Source organism: Trachypithecus francoisi, unplaced genomic scaffold, assembly GCF_009764315.1.
Source record: "Trachypithecus francoisi isolate TF-2019V2 unplaced genomic scaffold, Tfra_2.0 Lachesis_group11, whole genome shotgun sequence".
Classification (NCBI taxonomy): domain Eukaryota; kingdom Metazoa; phylum Chordata; class Mammalia; order Primates; family Cercopithecidae; genus Trachypithecus; species Trachypithecus francoisi.
In genome coordinates this window covers 15,954,956-15,971,605 of record NW_022681456.1, presented here as the reverse complement: position 1 = coordinate 15,971,605, position 16,650 = coordinate 15,954,956, and the positions used below count along the sequence as shown (strand labels likewise).

Genomic DNA, 16,650 nt, shown 5'->3' with positions numbered 1-16,650 from the left:
GAGCCGAGATGGCGCCTCTGCACTCCAGCCTGGGCGACAGAGCGAGACTCTGTCTCCAAAAAGAAAGAAACAAACAAACAAACAAAAAACTACCACCCTCCCCCCCCCACCCCCCGCCACTCAGCACTCAAGGAAAGAAACAGGACAAGAAATTTGCAAGGGCATGGCCCCACCCAGCACCCAAACCCACTGCCGACCTTACCGAATGGTAGGCTGGTCTCCACTCAGCTGCTTAAATCTCCGATGGAGCTGCTCGATCTGATCTGATGAGACTGAGAAGTGGGGAAAGAGAAAAACAAGACAGAAGAAACCATCACTGACTGTCAGAGGGAGGCTGCAGGTATTCTTCTGCCCCATCCCCACCGGCTGCCATACCCCTTCTCAAAGCATCTCCCACCATGGCAAAAGTGAGTGCCGGGTGAAGCAGCAGAAAGGATTTCCCATTCTTCCCAGAAACACAGCTCTGCAGTGATCAGTTCCAACTGCCTTAGTAATAATAATACAACTATTACTAATAGCTCCAGAGACAGGGCAGTCATGAAGCAGGCCATTCACCCAGCCTCTGACCTTCCCCAGCCCACTAACGAGAAACTTTGCTTTCTGAGGCAGGGTTTCACTTCCATCACTCAGGCTGCAATACACTGGCACGATCGGCATCTCGGCTCACTGCAGCCTCTACTCCTGGGCTCCAGAGATCCTCCCACCTCAGCCTCCTGGGTAGCTGCAACTACAGGCATGTGTCACTATGCCCGGCTAATTGCTGTTTGTTTGTTTTAGAGAGACAGGGTTTCACCATGTTGCCCAGGCTGGTCTCAAACTCCTGGACTCAGGCAATCTGCCCGCCTTGGCCTCCCAAAGTGCTGAGATTGCAGGCATGAGCCACCAGGCCCAGTCAAGAGAAAATTGCATCTGGTTGTCTGACCCTTCCTCTTCCACTCCAGAAGATGAGTTTTATCCTAGCTGAGAAAGGGGCTTTGTATAGTCACAGACTCGGAGTCAGATGAGTAGCGAGAGGAAATAAGGGTTCAGGCTGGTGGTGGACATGATCTGGGAAACCTATACTGAGAAATGTATGGAGAATCTGGTGGAGCAAAGAAATGGAAGGACTCCAATCTGGGTGACAGGGTAAGACCCTGTCTCTAAAAAAGGCACAATATTAAACAATGATCTGCATTTCTCACTTCATTATCAAAACAACTCAGTAAGTGAGTGGATATTATCTCAGGTTTTTTGTTTGGAGACAGAGTCACACTCCATTACCCAGGCTGGAATGCAGTGGTGCAATCTCAGCTCATTGCCACCACTGCCTCCGTGTTCCAGTGATTCTCGTGCCCTGGCCTCCCAAGTAGCTGGGATTACAGGCACACGCCACCACGCCCAGCTGGTTTTTGTATGTATAGTAGAGACAGGGTTTCGCCATGCTGGCCAGGCTGGTCTTAAACTCCTGACCTTGAGTGATCCGCCCACCCCAGCCTCCCCAAGTGCTGGGATTACAGGTGTGAACCATCATGCCCAGCATTTATCTCAGTCTTGTAAGTTGAAAACTGCAGCTCAGAGAGCACTTAAGATCCCACAACACACAGAGGCAGAGCTGGGACTGAACTCTAAGTCTGTGCGACCCCAAAGCCAGCCTTCACCACAAAGTAATATCGCCCGTCTGCCCAGAGTACCTTGGCGCTCAAGGCCTTTAGGTCTGGTTCCTGGGGACTATACAGTTCACGCAAACCTTTCCAAAACACGGGCTGGACTGGGGAGCTGTGACCTCCCACCTCAGTCCTCCCAGCATTCCCTACCGCTAAGCCCTGTTTTGCTCCTGTTACAAAGACAGTTAATTTCTGGGGTCAACTGGTCACCTCACTTCCTGCTCATTGTTTTTTGGCCTCAGGCTCTTCAAGAATCAACAGCTCAGGATTCTCAAGCATCCCCAGCAGCTCATCAAGGCTGCCAACCCGGACTGAGGGCTCCCTACTTCCTGTGGGCTCAGCCACAATGATTAGCTCATCTCTTCCTCCCAACACTCTGGGGGGGGCTGTATCCTCTTGTTACAGATGTAGCCACTGACACTTGGAATGGTGAGGTGCATCATCAAAGTGCAATTTCTACCTTTCTGCAGGAAAATATGGCCATTTATATCATAGGTATGTCAGCAAGGACACTGGCATACTTCATGGCCTAGCAATTCCACTCCTAGGTAAATACACAAATAATGCATACTTCGGTTCACCCAAGCATGCGTACAAAGATGTCATGGCGGTGCCATTGGAATCGCCCTCAACTGGAAACCACCCACATGCCCAACAATGGCAGAGTAGAGTGCTAATGTGTAGTATAGTCAAGCAACGGAATAGCACACAGCAACGAAAATGAACAATATCGATAATCACAGACAAAAGCAGCCAGACAGGAAAGTGTACATACTTTATGATCCTATTTGCATGAAGTTCAAAAACAGGCAAAACTCAACTACAATGTCAGAGGTCAAGATAGTGGCTGCTCTTAAGGGGGGCATCGTAGATGACGCTAACATTGTAAATGACTTTTGGAGGATGAGATAAGGAGGAGTGACTTGAATGAAGTGCAAAGGGGAGTTCTGGGTACCAGGAATGTTCCATTTCTACACCTCCGTACACTTTACATAGTTGTGTTCTCGGAAACCTCAAAGAGCTGTCTGTATGCTTATGAGTGATGCACCGCTCTGGATGTGTACTAGATCACGACAAAACATTTACCAAAAAAAAAAAAAAAAGTGTTGGTCTTCCCTGACTAAAGGAGATCTGGGAAGAAAAAAGAAAAATGAATAAAAATTTTTTAAAAATTGTAATTCCACTTGGCAGAAATGTATCCTAAAATAATAGACGCAACAGGTACAAAAATATGAATACATAAATGTGTTCAACTTTGCACTCTTTAAAATAGCTTAAAATTCGACTTGCCCTAAGTGACTATCAAAAGCAGATTGGGGCCAGGTGCGGTGACTCACGCCTGTAATCCCAGCACTTTGGGAGGTTGAGGTGGGCAGATCACTTGAGGTCAGGAGTTTGAGACCTGACCAACATGACGAAACCCTGGCTCTACTAAAAATACAAAGATGAGCCAGGCATGGTGGTAGGTACCTGTAATCCCAGCTATTCAGGAGGCTGAACCAGGAGAATCGCTTGAGCCCAGGAGGCGGAGGTTGCAGTGAGCTGAGATCGTGCCACTGCACTCCAGCATTGGCAACAGAACGAGACTGCCAAAAAAAAAAAAAAAAGCAACGCAAAAAACAGATTGGTTGAACACTTTTTGGTACGGTTAGCCAATTTTTTAAGTATACCGCCTTTAGAGTGCAAGAGGGAGGAAAAAAATTTTTTTTTAGGTATACTGCCTTTGATAGTGACAGTTGTGTATTTGCATAGAAATACATTCCACATACACTGCCTAAAAACAGCTTGCTACCAAGAAAGCGCAACTCTATGTTGTGGAAAAGACATAAAAATATACAAATGTGTTTAAGTAATTTAAAAATCCTAGAGTTATTTTCCCCAAAATAATAATTAATTATTTCTCATCTCAATACCTGGATGAAAGACTGTTTTGCTTTTGGATCATCTATATTTTCCAGTTTTTCTCTAATGTACAGTGTACATGTATTAGTCTTGGAATGAAGTTTTTCAGCCTACAACATGATCCCATCTGGATGGCTGAGAGATCTCATAAATATTGCGATTAATGAATCATTCACTGGCTGAGTAATGTCCCAGGCACACATCATCTTCTTTAGTTCCTTCCATGACCCTGTGAGGGACCTACTATTCCCGCTTTATAGAAGAACAAACCGAGGCTCAGCAGGGATGTAACTTGCTCAAGGTCACTGACCTTGATGGAGGCAGACCCACAATTTGAACTCAGCCTGTCTGGCAGAAAACATGTAGTTCTGTGTTGTTGTTGTTTTTATATTTGTCTGTCTCCCTTTGTAGGATCACTTAACCCCCAAACCACACTGATCTGATGATAAATAATGATTAGAAATTACAGCTAAACAAGTGCACCTAAACAACCACTATTAAAGATGAGTTGCCGGGCGCGGTGGCTCAAGCCTGTAATCCCAGCACTTTGGGAGGCCGAGACGGGCGGATCACGAGGTCAGGAGATCGAGACCATCCTGGCTAACACGGTGAAACCCCGTCTCTACTAAAAATACAAAAACTAGCCGGGCGAGGTGGCGGGCGCCTGTAGTCCCAGCTACTCGGGAGGCTGAGGCAGGAGAATGGCGTAAACCCGGGAGGCGGAGCTTGCAGTGAGCTGAGATCCGGCCACTGCACTCCAGTCCGGGCGACAGAGCGAGACTCCGCCTCAAAAAAAAAAAAAATAAATAAATAAATAAAGATGAGTTATGGCTGGGCGTGGTGGCTCACGCCTGTAATCCCAGCACTTTGGGAGGCTAAGGCAGGTGGATCACTTGAGGTCAGGAGTTGGAGACAAATCCATAGGAACAGAAGGTATAACAGTGGTTGCCTGAGGCCAGGGAGGGGAGGGGCTGGAGAGGGAGAACAGGGAGACACCGCTAAAGGGCACCAGAGTTTCTTTTGGAGAGAGATAAAAACGTTCTAAAATTATATTGTTTTGATGGTTGCATAACCCTGTGATTATACTAAAACTATGGGGTTCAATTTAAATGGTGAATCTCATGATGTGTGAATTATATCTCAATAAAGCCATTTAAAAAACAAATTACTGAATAATCATAACAACAAGGGGAGACATTAACACATTAACTAAGCATTGCCATTTTCTGGTCTCTGTGTTCAACTGTACTTGGATAAGCCTGGGCTGCTACAACCCTCTCCTTCAATTCTGTTAGGTAGGTATGATTCTACGCCCATTCTAGAGATGAGAACTCCGGGATGTGCCCAAGGTCCCACAGCTAGGAAGAGGTATATAAATCATCCTAGATCAAGCTTATCTAATAGTTTCCAGTTAACTGCATCCAAAGTGCTTTGCAAGGCTGGGTGCACTGGCTCACACCTGTAATCCAGCACTTTGGGAGGCTGAGGTAGGCAGATCCCTTGAGGCCAGGAGTTTGAGACCTGCCTGGCCAACATGGTGAAACCCCATCTCTACTAAAAATGCAAAAATTAACCAGGCGTGGTGGTGCGCACCTGTAACCCCAGCTACTTGGGAGGTTGAGGCAGGAGAATCACTCGAACCCGGGAGGCAGAGGTTGCAGTGAGCTGAGATCGTACCACTGCACTCCAGCCTGGGTGATGGGCTGGGGGAGAAGTATAAGCACACACGTGCAAACTCACATACACATACTCCCTGTGTCCTGCCTGACTGAAAGCAAAGGATTAGGAAGACAACCTCCCACCTCTGGGATCCTCTTTTTGACACCCAAATCCCTGGAGCCAAGGGCTCAGCTCACAGCTCAGGCAAGACGCCTCTGGCACAGTGACTGAGAGAAAGGATGATTTCTGAAGCCTCAGGAACTGACTTTCAGAACACCCCAGGCCCTAGCAGCTGGAGCTGGTCTGACCCGATGTGCCTGGTGAGCTGCTTCCTCCTAACCGCGCCTCCCACCCCAACCCCCGCCCCCACCCCTGGGCTGACCCTGGGCCCCCAACAGGGCCCCTCAAATAAGCACCTGATGCATGTCTGCCTGCATCAGGGCCCCAAAGCCCACGGAAGGACCTGTCTTTCCCTCAAGGGCTCCTGGGTTGGAAGCTTTTCCAGTTTTCTCGTTCCTCCCCTCTGAGCCCTTCTCCAGGGCCCTGAGGTCACAGTTGCCATGGGGATGATGGGCAGAGATTGGCCTTGGTTCCTGGCAGCTGGACCTCATTATTTCTGGTTTTAGATTTCAACCTGAGGGAAATGCACACCAGTCCATGGGGCTGGTGGGAGTTTAACTGGCCTAATCTTTTGGGGATGGAAGTGAACTATCACTTACTATCAAAAACTTCAATGTGAAAGAACACACCTGCCTGTCCAAGTGGCTGCTAAGCCCTTGAAGGTGGTGAGCCCAGACTGAGGTGTGCTGAAGTGGAAACCACACACCAGCCTGCGAAGACTAAGTGCATAAAAGAACGTAGACGACTGCAATAACTTTTGATATTGATTATATGGTGAAGTGATCATATTTTAAATATAATGGGCTAAATAAAATACACTATTAAAATTCATCTCACCATTAATTTCTTTACTTGCCTTAATTAGAAAATCTAGAATTACGTTACATAATGTAATTACATTACAGCTACTAGCAAATTTACCATGATTACACCTCACATTATTATTTGTGTTGGGCAGCGCAGATATACCCTTTGAACCAGAACTTGATCCCTAGGAACAAATCCTGAGGAATTAAGACAGGTGTATAAAGCTGAACATACCAGGGTAATCATGGTTGCCTATGTAGAGCAGTGAGAAATTGGGGGGCCAAGTGTGGTGCCTCATTCCTTTAATCCCAGCACTTTGGGAGGCCAAGGCTGGTGGATCACCTGAGGTCAGGAGTTCTAGACCAGCCTGGCCAACATGGTAAAACCCCGTCTCTACTAAAAATACAAAGATAAGCCAGGCGTGGTGGCAGGCACCTGTAATCCCAGCTACTCAGGGGGCTGAGGCAGGACAATCGCTTGAACCCGGGAGGCAGAGGTTGCAGTGAGCCAAGATCATGCTATCACACTCCAGCTTGGGGGACAAGAGCGAGACTTTGTCTCAAAAAAAAAAAAAAAAAAGAAAGAAAAAAGAGAAAAGAAGTTGGGGGAAATGCTGAGCCACAGAAAATGAGACAGATTAGTCCTGGTACATCCTAAAGTTGGAATACTACAGTCTTTATAAATATTTTTTAAATATTGTGGGGCATCGGAAAATGTCATATGGCATGTTGTTGCATGGAAAATCCAACAGACTAAGATCTCATTTACACACAGAAGTTCATATTGATATACACATGTGAACAAGAAAAAATAGGAAAGGGTATATAATAAAATAATAGTAGTTGTTTTCAGATGGTAGAATTACAGAACATTTCTCTCCTCTCCTCCCTTTGACCCTAAATATGGTTATTTGTCCCTTAACTTTTCTGCAATTTACAGAGATTAGTTGTATAATTGTATTTGGGTTAATTTTTTTTTTTGAGATGGAGTCTTGCTCTGTCGCCCAGGCTGGAGTGAGTGGCGCGATCTCCATTCACTGCAAGCTCTGCCTCCCGGGTTCACGCCATTATCCTGCCTCAGCCTCCCGAGTAGCTAGGACTACAGGTGCCCCCCACCTCGCCCAGCTAATTTTTTTGTATTTTTAATAGAGACGGAATTTCACCGTGTTAGCCAGAATGGTCTCTATCTCCTGACCTTATGATCCGCCCGTCTCGGCCTCCCAAAGTACTGGGATTACAGGCGTGAGCCACCTTGCCTGGCTGGTTAAAAATTTTTTAACCATGATGACTATAATGACAAATAAAAGAAAGAATAGATGTTGATGAGGCTGTAGAGAAACTGAAACTCTCATACATTTACTAGCGGGGATTTAAATGGTACAACCACTGTGGAAAACAGTTTGGTAGTTCCTCAATTAATTAAACATAGAATTACCATGTAATCCAGCAATTCTACTCCAAAACAATTCTTTTTTTTTGGAAATGGAGTCTCGCTCTGTCGCCGAGGCTGGAGTACAGTGGCGCATTCTCAGCTCACTGCAATCTCCGCCTCCTGGGATCAGATGATTCTCCTGCCTGAGCCTTCCAAGTAGCTGGGTGGCATGCACCACCACTCTTGGCTAACTTTTGTATTTTTAGTAGAGATGGGGTTTCACCATGTTAGCCATGCTGGCCTGGAACTCCTGACCTGAGGTGATCCATCCACCTCAGCCTCCCAAAGTGCTGGGATTACAGGCATGAGCCACTGTGCCCGGCCAACAATTCCATTTATACCCAAGAGAAAAGAAAATGTACGTCCACACCAGAAACCTGTAACCAATGTTCAAAGCAGCACTGTTCATCAGTACCAAAAGGTGGAAACAATCCAAACATCCATCAACAAAGGAATGGGTGAACAAAAAGTGACACATCCAGATGACGGATTATTATTCAGCAAAAAAAAAAAGAAATGGGCCGGGCGCGGTGGCTCAAGCCTGTAATCCCAGCACTTTGGGAGGCCGAGACGGGTGGATCACGAGGTCAGGAGATCGAGACCATCCTGGCTAACATGGTGAAACTCCGTCTCTACTAAAAAAATACAAAAAATTAGCCGGGCGATGTGGCGGGCGCCTGTAGTCCCAGCTACTCGGGAGGCTGAGGCGAGAGAATGGCATAAACCCGGGAGGCGGAGCTTGCAGTGAGCTGAGATCCGGCCACTGCACTCCAGCCTGGGCGACAGAGCGAGACTCCGTCTCAAAAAAAAAAAGAAATGAAACATTGGTAAATGAAAAGAAATGAAGCATTGGTCAGTGCTACGGCATGGATAAACCTTGAAATAATCACACGACGTGAAAGAAGCCAGACATACAAGGCCACATGGTATATGATCCCATGTATATGAAGTGCCCTGAACAGACAAATCTAGTGAGACGGAAAGTAGATTGATGGTTGCCAGGGGCTGAAGGGTGTTGGGGGAATGAGAAGTGACTGCCAATGGGTATTCTTTTGGGGGTGATAAGTTGTTCTAGAATTAGGTAGTGGTGGCCAGGCACTGTGGCTCACACCTGTAATCCCAGCACTTTGGGAGGCTGAGGCAGGTGGATCATTTGAGGTCAGGAGTTTGAGACCAGCTAGGCCAACATGAGACCCCCGTCTCTACTGAAAATACAGAAATTAGCCAAATGTGTTGACAGGCACCTGTAGTCCTGGTGCTGGGGAGGCTGAGGCAGGAGAATCATTTGAACCCAGGAGGCGGAGGTTGCAGTGAGCTGAGCTAACACCACTGAACTCCAGCCTGGGTGACAGAGCAAGCCTCCATCTCAAAAAAAAAAAGAGACAGTGGTGATGTTTGTATGACTTTGTGAATATACTAAAAGCCACAGAACTGTATACTTTTAAACGGTGAATGTCACGAGCTGTGAATTAGGTGTCAATGTAAAAACTGTTTAACCTTGGGTATGAAGGGGCAATAGAAGCCAATTCCTTCCTCAGATGCTGTCCAAGTGGGGTTGAGAATTTCAGTGTCTCCAGGGTCAGAAAGGCGTTACATGAGAGAAGGGGCCTGTGTGGGCATGAACTGGAGCCCCACCCTGTCGAAGGGGCTGCCATGGAAGGCCAGATTTTCCCCTTTCGTTAAGAGGAGGCAGAAATCCGCTGGGTTACAAAATATCGGCAATCGACTGCAAAGGGTTCTGAATGCTGGGTTAAGCGCATTGCCTGCCTGGCCCTGGCCTCCTCCATCAGGCTGTGGGGACCTGCTTACAGCCCTGCTATGCTAAGCAACCCGTCACCAGTGGGAGGAGAGCCACACAGGGTAGGGGGTCAAAGACAATGGTCCAGAACAGGGAGGATAGGAGGGGCCCAGGGGCAGAGGAGCAGGCCTGAAATCCCTCCTGGAGTCCAGCCTCCTTTCCCTGACTCAGGAGGGAAGAGAATGTCAGCACGTGCTCCCATCCATTTTGGGGCACCAGGACTCTGTGAGACTGTAGTCCCAGGACCCAGGTGAGGGGCATGCACACCACTGCCTGCTCTTCCCACAACCCCTGTGGGCCCCCGGGAGCGTGTGGGCCCTGAGAGATACCCCCGAGGCCCCATGTGTGCTTGCATGGCCCTCTGAGCACCTCTGGTCTGCTAGGTGCTTGCTAGAGGCCAGGGAAGCAGACGCAAAAAGCGCAGCCCCATTCTGCTGGAAATACACATCCCCTCGCCAGGATCTAGGACGGTAAATGCTGCTTTAGCTGGCCAAGGGGCACCAGGGTTGCAGTGGAGGTTCTAGGCCATGGGGATGGGAGTAGGAGGTGATGCCCAGTGGGGTTGTGGGGTGGGGTGGACGGTGCTGGCAGAGGGCATAGCCTCGGCAGAGGCAGAGCAGGCAGGGCTCAGGGAGCCTCGGGCTCTTCAACGTGGGTGGAAGACAGGCAGGGAATGAAGCAGCTGGGGTGGTGGGGGTATGAAGGCCTCATCCATCAGGCCAGGGCATTTGAACTTGCCCCGAGTCTACAGAGGACGCCAAGCCAGGGAAAGAGATCCGAAGTGCCTGTCAATAGACAGGGTGGGTGTGGATGAGACTGAGAGATGGCAGGTGCAGCCGCCCAGGGTGAGGGTGGGGAGGGGAGAAGGTGGAAGGGCTCAGGACAAGGCCCCACTGGAAGAAGCAAGCACAGCTGAGTGCCTTCTCGCGTGCCCCAGGGACTCCCCAAGCCACCCTGCCTCCCGCTGGCCCCACCAGCTGTGCCAGCCTGGACACCAGCCCCAGGACACCAAGAGGCATCACTGGGAATGTCTTGGTGACTTCCAAGATCCCCAGCTCTCTCCTGCTTTCCGCCTCTTGAAAGACTGGCCAGGACTCAACCCAAACATTGGGGAAATCCCGGAATACAGAGGTGAGCCAAGCCGGATGGAAAGGTGAGCTCCTGACAGCACTGCCGGGGGAGGCTGCTGTGAGTCTCTGCCACACATCCCACTCAGTTGTCACCCTGAGCTCCCGAGGCTGCTTCCTCCTCTGTGATACAGAGGTGACAACAAGACCTCCTCCCGCTTGAGGTTGTTCACACCATGAAAAACCACCACAAGCTATTCACGATCGCAACCACCAACATGGCAACCACCCAATGTCCACCAACTGGTGAGTGCAAAAACAAAACGGGTATATCCAGGTGATGAGATGTTATAAATACAACACAAAGGGAGGCAGCCCTGTCACACTCCAAGGCATAACGCTAGATATACAAGGCCTGCCTGCTGCAGGATGCCATTTACATGAAATGCCCCAGACAGGCAGATCCGCACAGGCGGAATGCAGATTAGTGGTCACCAGGGGCTGGGAGAGGAGGAAATGGGGAGTGACTGCTAATGGGTATGAGGTTTCTCGGAGGGCAATGAAAATGCTCTAGAAATAGATGTGGTGGTGTTTTCATATCATTGTGAATGTAGTTAATGCCACTGAATTGTACACTTTATTTTATTTTTCAATAGGGATTGGGTTTCACCATGTTGGCCAGGCTGGTCTCGAACTCCTGACCTTAAGTGATCTGGCCACCTCGGCCTCCCAAAGTGCTGGGATTACAGGCGTGAGCCACTGCACCTGGCCTGAATTGTATACTTTAAAATGGTTACAATGTAACTTTTTTGGGGGGGTCTCTCACTCTGTTACCCAGGTGGATGGAGTGCAGTGGCACAATCACGGCTCACAGTAGCCTCAAACTCCTAGACTCAAGTGATCCTCCTGCCTCAGCCTCCCGAGTAGCTGGGACTACAGGTGCATACCACAGCACCCAGCTAATTTTTACAAATTTTCTTTTGTAGCGACAGAGTCTTGCTATGTTGCCCAGGCTGGTCTCAAACTCCTGGCCTCAAGTGATCCTTCCACCTCACCCTCCCAAAGTGAGGAGATTACAGGTGTGAGCCACAGTGCCCAACCTAAAATGGTAAATTTTATGTTACATGAATTTTGTATCAATTTTTAAAAAGATCATGCACACCTTTAGCACAAGATCTGGAGGGAGACATAGGAGACGCAGGAGACGCTGGGGTTGCCAGGACTGTTATTACTGTCCCCTAAGTAATCCCGTGATACCATCGTGGCTGTTCAGCTGGATCCAGGCTCACCAGGGACTCAGCAACTTGCAGGCCTCCTGTGGCTACAGCCAAAACAATGACTAACCCTGGGCCTTGGGAGGGAGACAGGAAGGGACATCCTCCTTAGCCTTGCAGGGACCACTCCACAGGGGACTACCCTCCATGCCTGGCACACGCAGGGTGTGTCATGATGCTGGATGCCGGTTTCTCTCCTTCACCTGCATTTTCCTTGGATGCCATGTGCTAAACTCGTATACATCATAGATCACTCTTAGCTGCTGGGATGTTAAAATTAACCAAAGATGCATTTGGGCGCACTTGGCCTTGAGAAGGAAGCTCTCAAATCCAATTCTGTCCTTCAGAGCAGCAGCAGCAGCTCAAAGATTAATTGCTGGCATTTATGCAGCACCTTAATACCCTTTTCACGCCAACTTCGACCCACTTTGTAAGCGTGAAAGCCAAGGAATTCCTGGTAAGAGCTGCTGCAGGCCCACGTCAGCAGTGTTTACTTCAACCTCGGATACCAAGGGTCCTGTCAGGATCTCCGTGGGTTTTTTCCTACCCTGAATGAATCCTCCAATTCTCAGGATTGAAGGGGAAGCTGGGACAGAGTGAATTGACTTTAGAATCTACTCTTCTCTCATGAGCAGTAAGGCAACCGAGAAAGCTGTCAGAGTGGGTGCTCGTGACTTTAAAAATCACAGTCTGTTTTGCTCATCTATGTTCCCTTCCTACAGCTATGCTCTGTTCTTTACCATGCGCCTTATAGCAGTAATAATAACCACCATATGTTTTAGCTGGGCATGCTGGTGCACGTCTGTCATCCCAGCTACTTGGGAGGCTGAGGCAGGAGAATTGCTTGAACCTGGGAGGTGGTGGTTGCAGTGAGCCGAGATCGTACCACTGCACTCCAGCTTGGGTGACAGAGTGAGACTCTGTCTCAATAAATAAATTATAATAACCATCATGTGTTAACATTTACCCAGAGGCTAGGACTCAGCCAAATGCCTGGAATTATCTTATTCAGTCCTCACTTTTAGGGTGCCTCCCTTTAGGGCTGTGCCACCCTTTTAGGGTGGTAATCACACTCATTTTATAGATAAAGAAACTGAGTCTCAGAGAGGCTAAGTCACTCCCTGAAGGTCACACAGCTAGGAGCAGCAGAACTGCGACTCAGACCGAGGTCCATGACTTTAGATTCTATTTGCATAGCCATTGGCTAGGCTGTATGCCCAAACTGAGGAGGGATGGAACAATAATATCATTTATGTAATTAGAGAAAATACATATCATTTATGTAATTAGAGAAAAATTTCTCCATTTTAATAAAAAGACTAAAGATGATGAAGGGGAAAAAAAGCAACAGTGAATCAGGAGAGATTTTGAGAGTGGGCGAGTGGGCGTCTTTAGGAGCATCTAAGAAGCAGGTTTTCACAGCCTTCCAGAACTATCTTCAGTTCCAGATTTATTCTGAGGCCAAATCAAGCAGAAACAGGCTTATCTAAAGCACAAGGCTGGCCAGGCACAGTGCTCATGCCTATAATCCCAGAGCTTTGGGAGACTGAGGCGGGTGCATCACTTGAGGCCTGGAGTTTGAGACCAGCCCCTGGCCAACATGGCAAAACCCCGTTTCCACTAAAAATACAAAAATTAGCCGGGCATGGTGGCGCATGCCTGTAATCCCAGCTACTCAGGAGGCTGAGGCACAAGAATCACTTGAACCTGGGAGGCAGAGGTTGCAGTGAGCCGAGATTGTGCCACTGTACTCCAGGCTGGGCGACAGAGCGAGACTCTCTCTCAAAAAAAGAAAAAACAGTACAAGGCTTACTTCAGTAGGACACTTGGATCAGGAATTCCAGGTCCTGCTACTCAGAGCTAATACAGATTCTGCCTTCCACTGCAAACACTGGATAAAACAAGAAACAAATGTAATGCCCAGCTAAATGGAAGGAAAGGGCAATACCCAAGTGCCAGGGGCAAGGAGGAGACTGGGAACCAGCAGGGTTAGTGACAGACGCTGCTGAGGTAGCCCAGGTGTTAGAGTGGTTTCAGGCTCCAACAGCTAAGAGTGGGGGCTTCAAGTCCACTGAGTGACAGAAGAGCTCTTGGGTCTGCATGAACTGGAGCTGTGCCCCCTCTAAAAAGCTGAAATACAAAAGGCTGCCTCTGCACATCAGGTGGGTCAGAAAAAACATTCCCCACTGGCCCACAGAATAATAAGAAAGCCATCTCTGCTAGGGAGATGGCAGGGGAAAGGGGAAAGAGCAGGCTTCTGCAATGAATCCAAAGTCTAAGACTGAGCCACACACTGGTGAAAAATCCAAGCCTCTGTGGGGCAGGAAACCCAAATCAAGGAGTTAATGTGAAAAGTGTTTCCAGACTGGTGAAAACCTTGAGATACCTAGCACAAGAAATGCAAATGTACTGTGTAAGGCTCTTCTAAAACCCAGGGCACACAGGTATCCTGTGGGGCAGTAGGGGGAAGGGCCAAGGGGAGTCAGGAAAAAGTCCAAAGATGAGCTCATAATCAAAAACCAAGCCATACAAGAAAATGAACCATGATACAGGAGAATCAGCAGACACAATTAACAAAAGGAATAGCACTCCCAGAAGGCAAAACAGAAGAGACTATATAGTAGGCTTTAAATTATTAAAAACAATGGGAGAACAGTACCCTATGAAAAAGAGGTGAATGTGAAAACTATATAGCATTTATAAACATTTTTTTACAAGTCATTGGAATTTTTTTTGAAACTGAATAGGTTAAGGCAGCAAGGTTGTAATAGATGAAGAGAGAATTAGTGAACTGGAAGATGAATCTAAGGAAATGATCCAGCATATGGCACAGAGAAAAAGAAAATATGAAAGAAAGATTAAGAGGCATTCAGACAGAATTAGGTGAACCAACATTTTTCTAATAGGAATTACTAATGAAGAAGATAAAGAGAAAGGGGAGAGATAATATTTTCATAATGGAAGATATGAACTTTCTTTAGAATTAAGCAACATAAACCATTCCCAGGATAAATAAAAATAAATCCACACCTAGAGAGAGCATGTACAAAACACCAATGACAAAAATTTTACAACAGGGAAAAGGGAAAAATAGGTTTCTGCAAAGAAACATCCATTAGACTAATAGCTGATTTCTCAACAGCAACAAGACCAAAAATGAATCGCTGAAAAACAAAAAAATCCAGCAACTTTACATTTTACACCTAGCCAAATGTTCATTCATGCATGCCTGCAAAATAACAATATTTTCAAAGTTTACAACTCACAGAGCCTCACTGAAAAATCTATGGAAAGGTGCATTAAATAAGAAAACTATATTCATAAGGAAGACTGGTTGCAAGAATTAATAGTGTCTGCATAAAATAATAATGAACAACATGTAGGTTCTTAAATACTATGGAGTGATACAAATTAAAATACATTAAGGTCCCCAATTATGAGCACAAGGGCAGAGACGGTGATTAAGTTTAGGCATGTCCAAGATAGCAGACATATAAAAAATGAATTACCAAAAAAGTTACAGCATGCTCTTTAAAAGAAGATACGTAGCCAGCTCCTGAAATGATTAGTAACTGCCAATAACTCTCAAGCACTGAGGATGGGTCAAGAGCTTTGCCCACATTCTAACTAATCCTTACAACATTTGGTGACACAGGTTCTATTTTTGCTCTCATTTTACAGGTGAGGAAACTGAGGCTCAGGGAGGCAAAGTGCCTTGCCTAGACGGTAAGAGGCACCACCATGATATAAGCCCACATCTATCTGCTGGAAAAGGACAGGTGGTAAGAAGCCACCTGTATGCTACAGTGGGACTCTAGCTGAGGTCCTCGGGGAATGCAGGCAAGGGCAAGACAGGAGACCCCCTTAGAAATACCAGGTGGGTGAGGCCAGAAAGTGCTGGGTATTTGTTCAGGGTTCTCTGAACACTGGGATCTTGGCATAGGTGCTCAGGAGGAGCTTAGGGAACCCTCTTCCAACCTCAGCACGTGGGACAAGCTGGCCTCTACAGCCCCCCTTTGGGGACTGCTGTCTCCGGCCTGGCCACCTGCCCTCCCTCCTGGAGGCACGTGGGCCCTGAGACCTCCACTGACCTGCCAGGGAGCAGTGCCAAGATCGGAAGGCTTGCTCCTGACAGAGTGCCGGTCTGCAAAGGTCACACCGCTGGGACGACAAAGAGCTTTTTTGTCCTAGTGCTCCGTGGCCACCACCACCAGTGGAAATCACCCACTCGACCTTCTGGTTTTATAAATTAATAATTAAGCTGGAGCAGGCAATAGGAAGGCTGGCAGGACCAGGGGTGCCCAGGCCCTCACCCTGTACAGTCACCAGCATGGACAAAAGAACAAAAGAGGCCCTGACTTTTCTTCCCAGAACCATGGACCCTTCTGAGCTGAAAACACCTCATTCCCTCAGCTCGAGATAACAGATCCTAACGTGCTTTGCAAAGGGAAGAGCATCTTATCAACACCCAGGGTATTCTGTTTGTCTTATTGGGCCGTATGGCGTGTCTGAGCGTTGATTAAATTTCCACGATGCATTCTGGAGACCATTAACTCACAAAAGCATATCCTGCCAGGGTGGTGGTAGGGGAGGCAAGAAAGATGCAGCAGGGATCTAATTACCGCTAACCTGCAGAGCGAGGAGGTCTTGGAGAGGACTGCCAGCGGCTTATACAGAGAAAACACAAATTCTTCTGAAACAGACCTGAGCCACCAGTGAGACCCTAGGAAACAGAGGGGGCAGCACCCTCCTGTCTCTTCCTCCCAGCCGTGGTCCCCACTCCCCTCCCACTGCCCACTACTAAGCTTGTTCTCCCCAGGGGCAGCCCACCTAGATTCTAGAACTTTCCACATCACCCAGAACCAATCCTATCTGCCTCAAGGTCCAGTTCTCCCCTTGCCAACTTGGTAAACAATGTGTGGAACTCTACTGAGGAGGTTGTGGGGTAA

The 16,650-nt window shown here is 47.8% G+C and overlaps 1 protein-coding gene across 3 annotated transcripts in view; it reads right to left on the bottom strand.

Annotated features, from left to right (window-relative positions):
* Window positions 1-16,650, bottom strand: part of TESC (tescalcin) — a 62,666-nt gene that overhangs the window by 38,171 nt on the left and 7,845 nt on the right. For all 3 annotated transcript variants that reach the window (XR_004439553.1, XM_033220453.1, XM_033220454.1), the window contains exon 2: window positions 203-272. Coding sequence is in view for 2 of the 3 variants with exons in the window: in XM_033220453.1 (XP_033076344.1) it covers window positions 203-272 (70 nt within the window). In the remaining variant the exon portion in view is untranslated. The remainder of the gene's footprint in view (window positions 1-202; window positions 273-16,650) is intronic.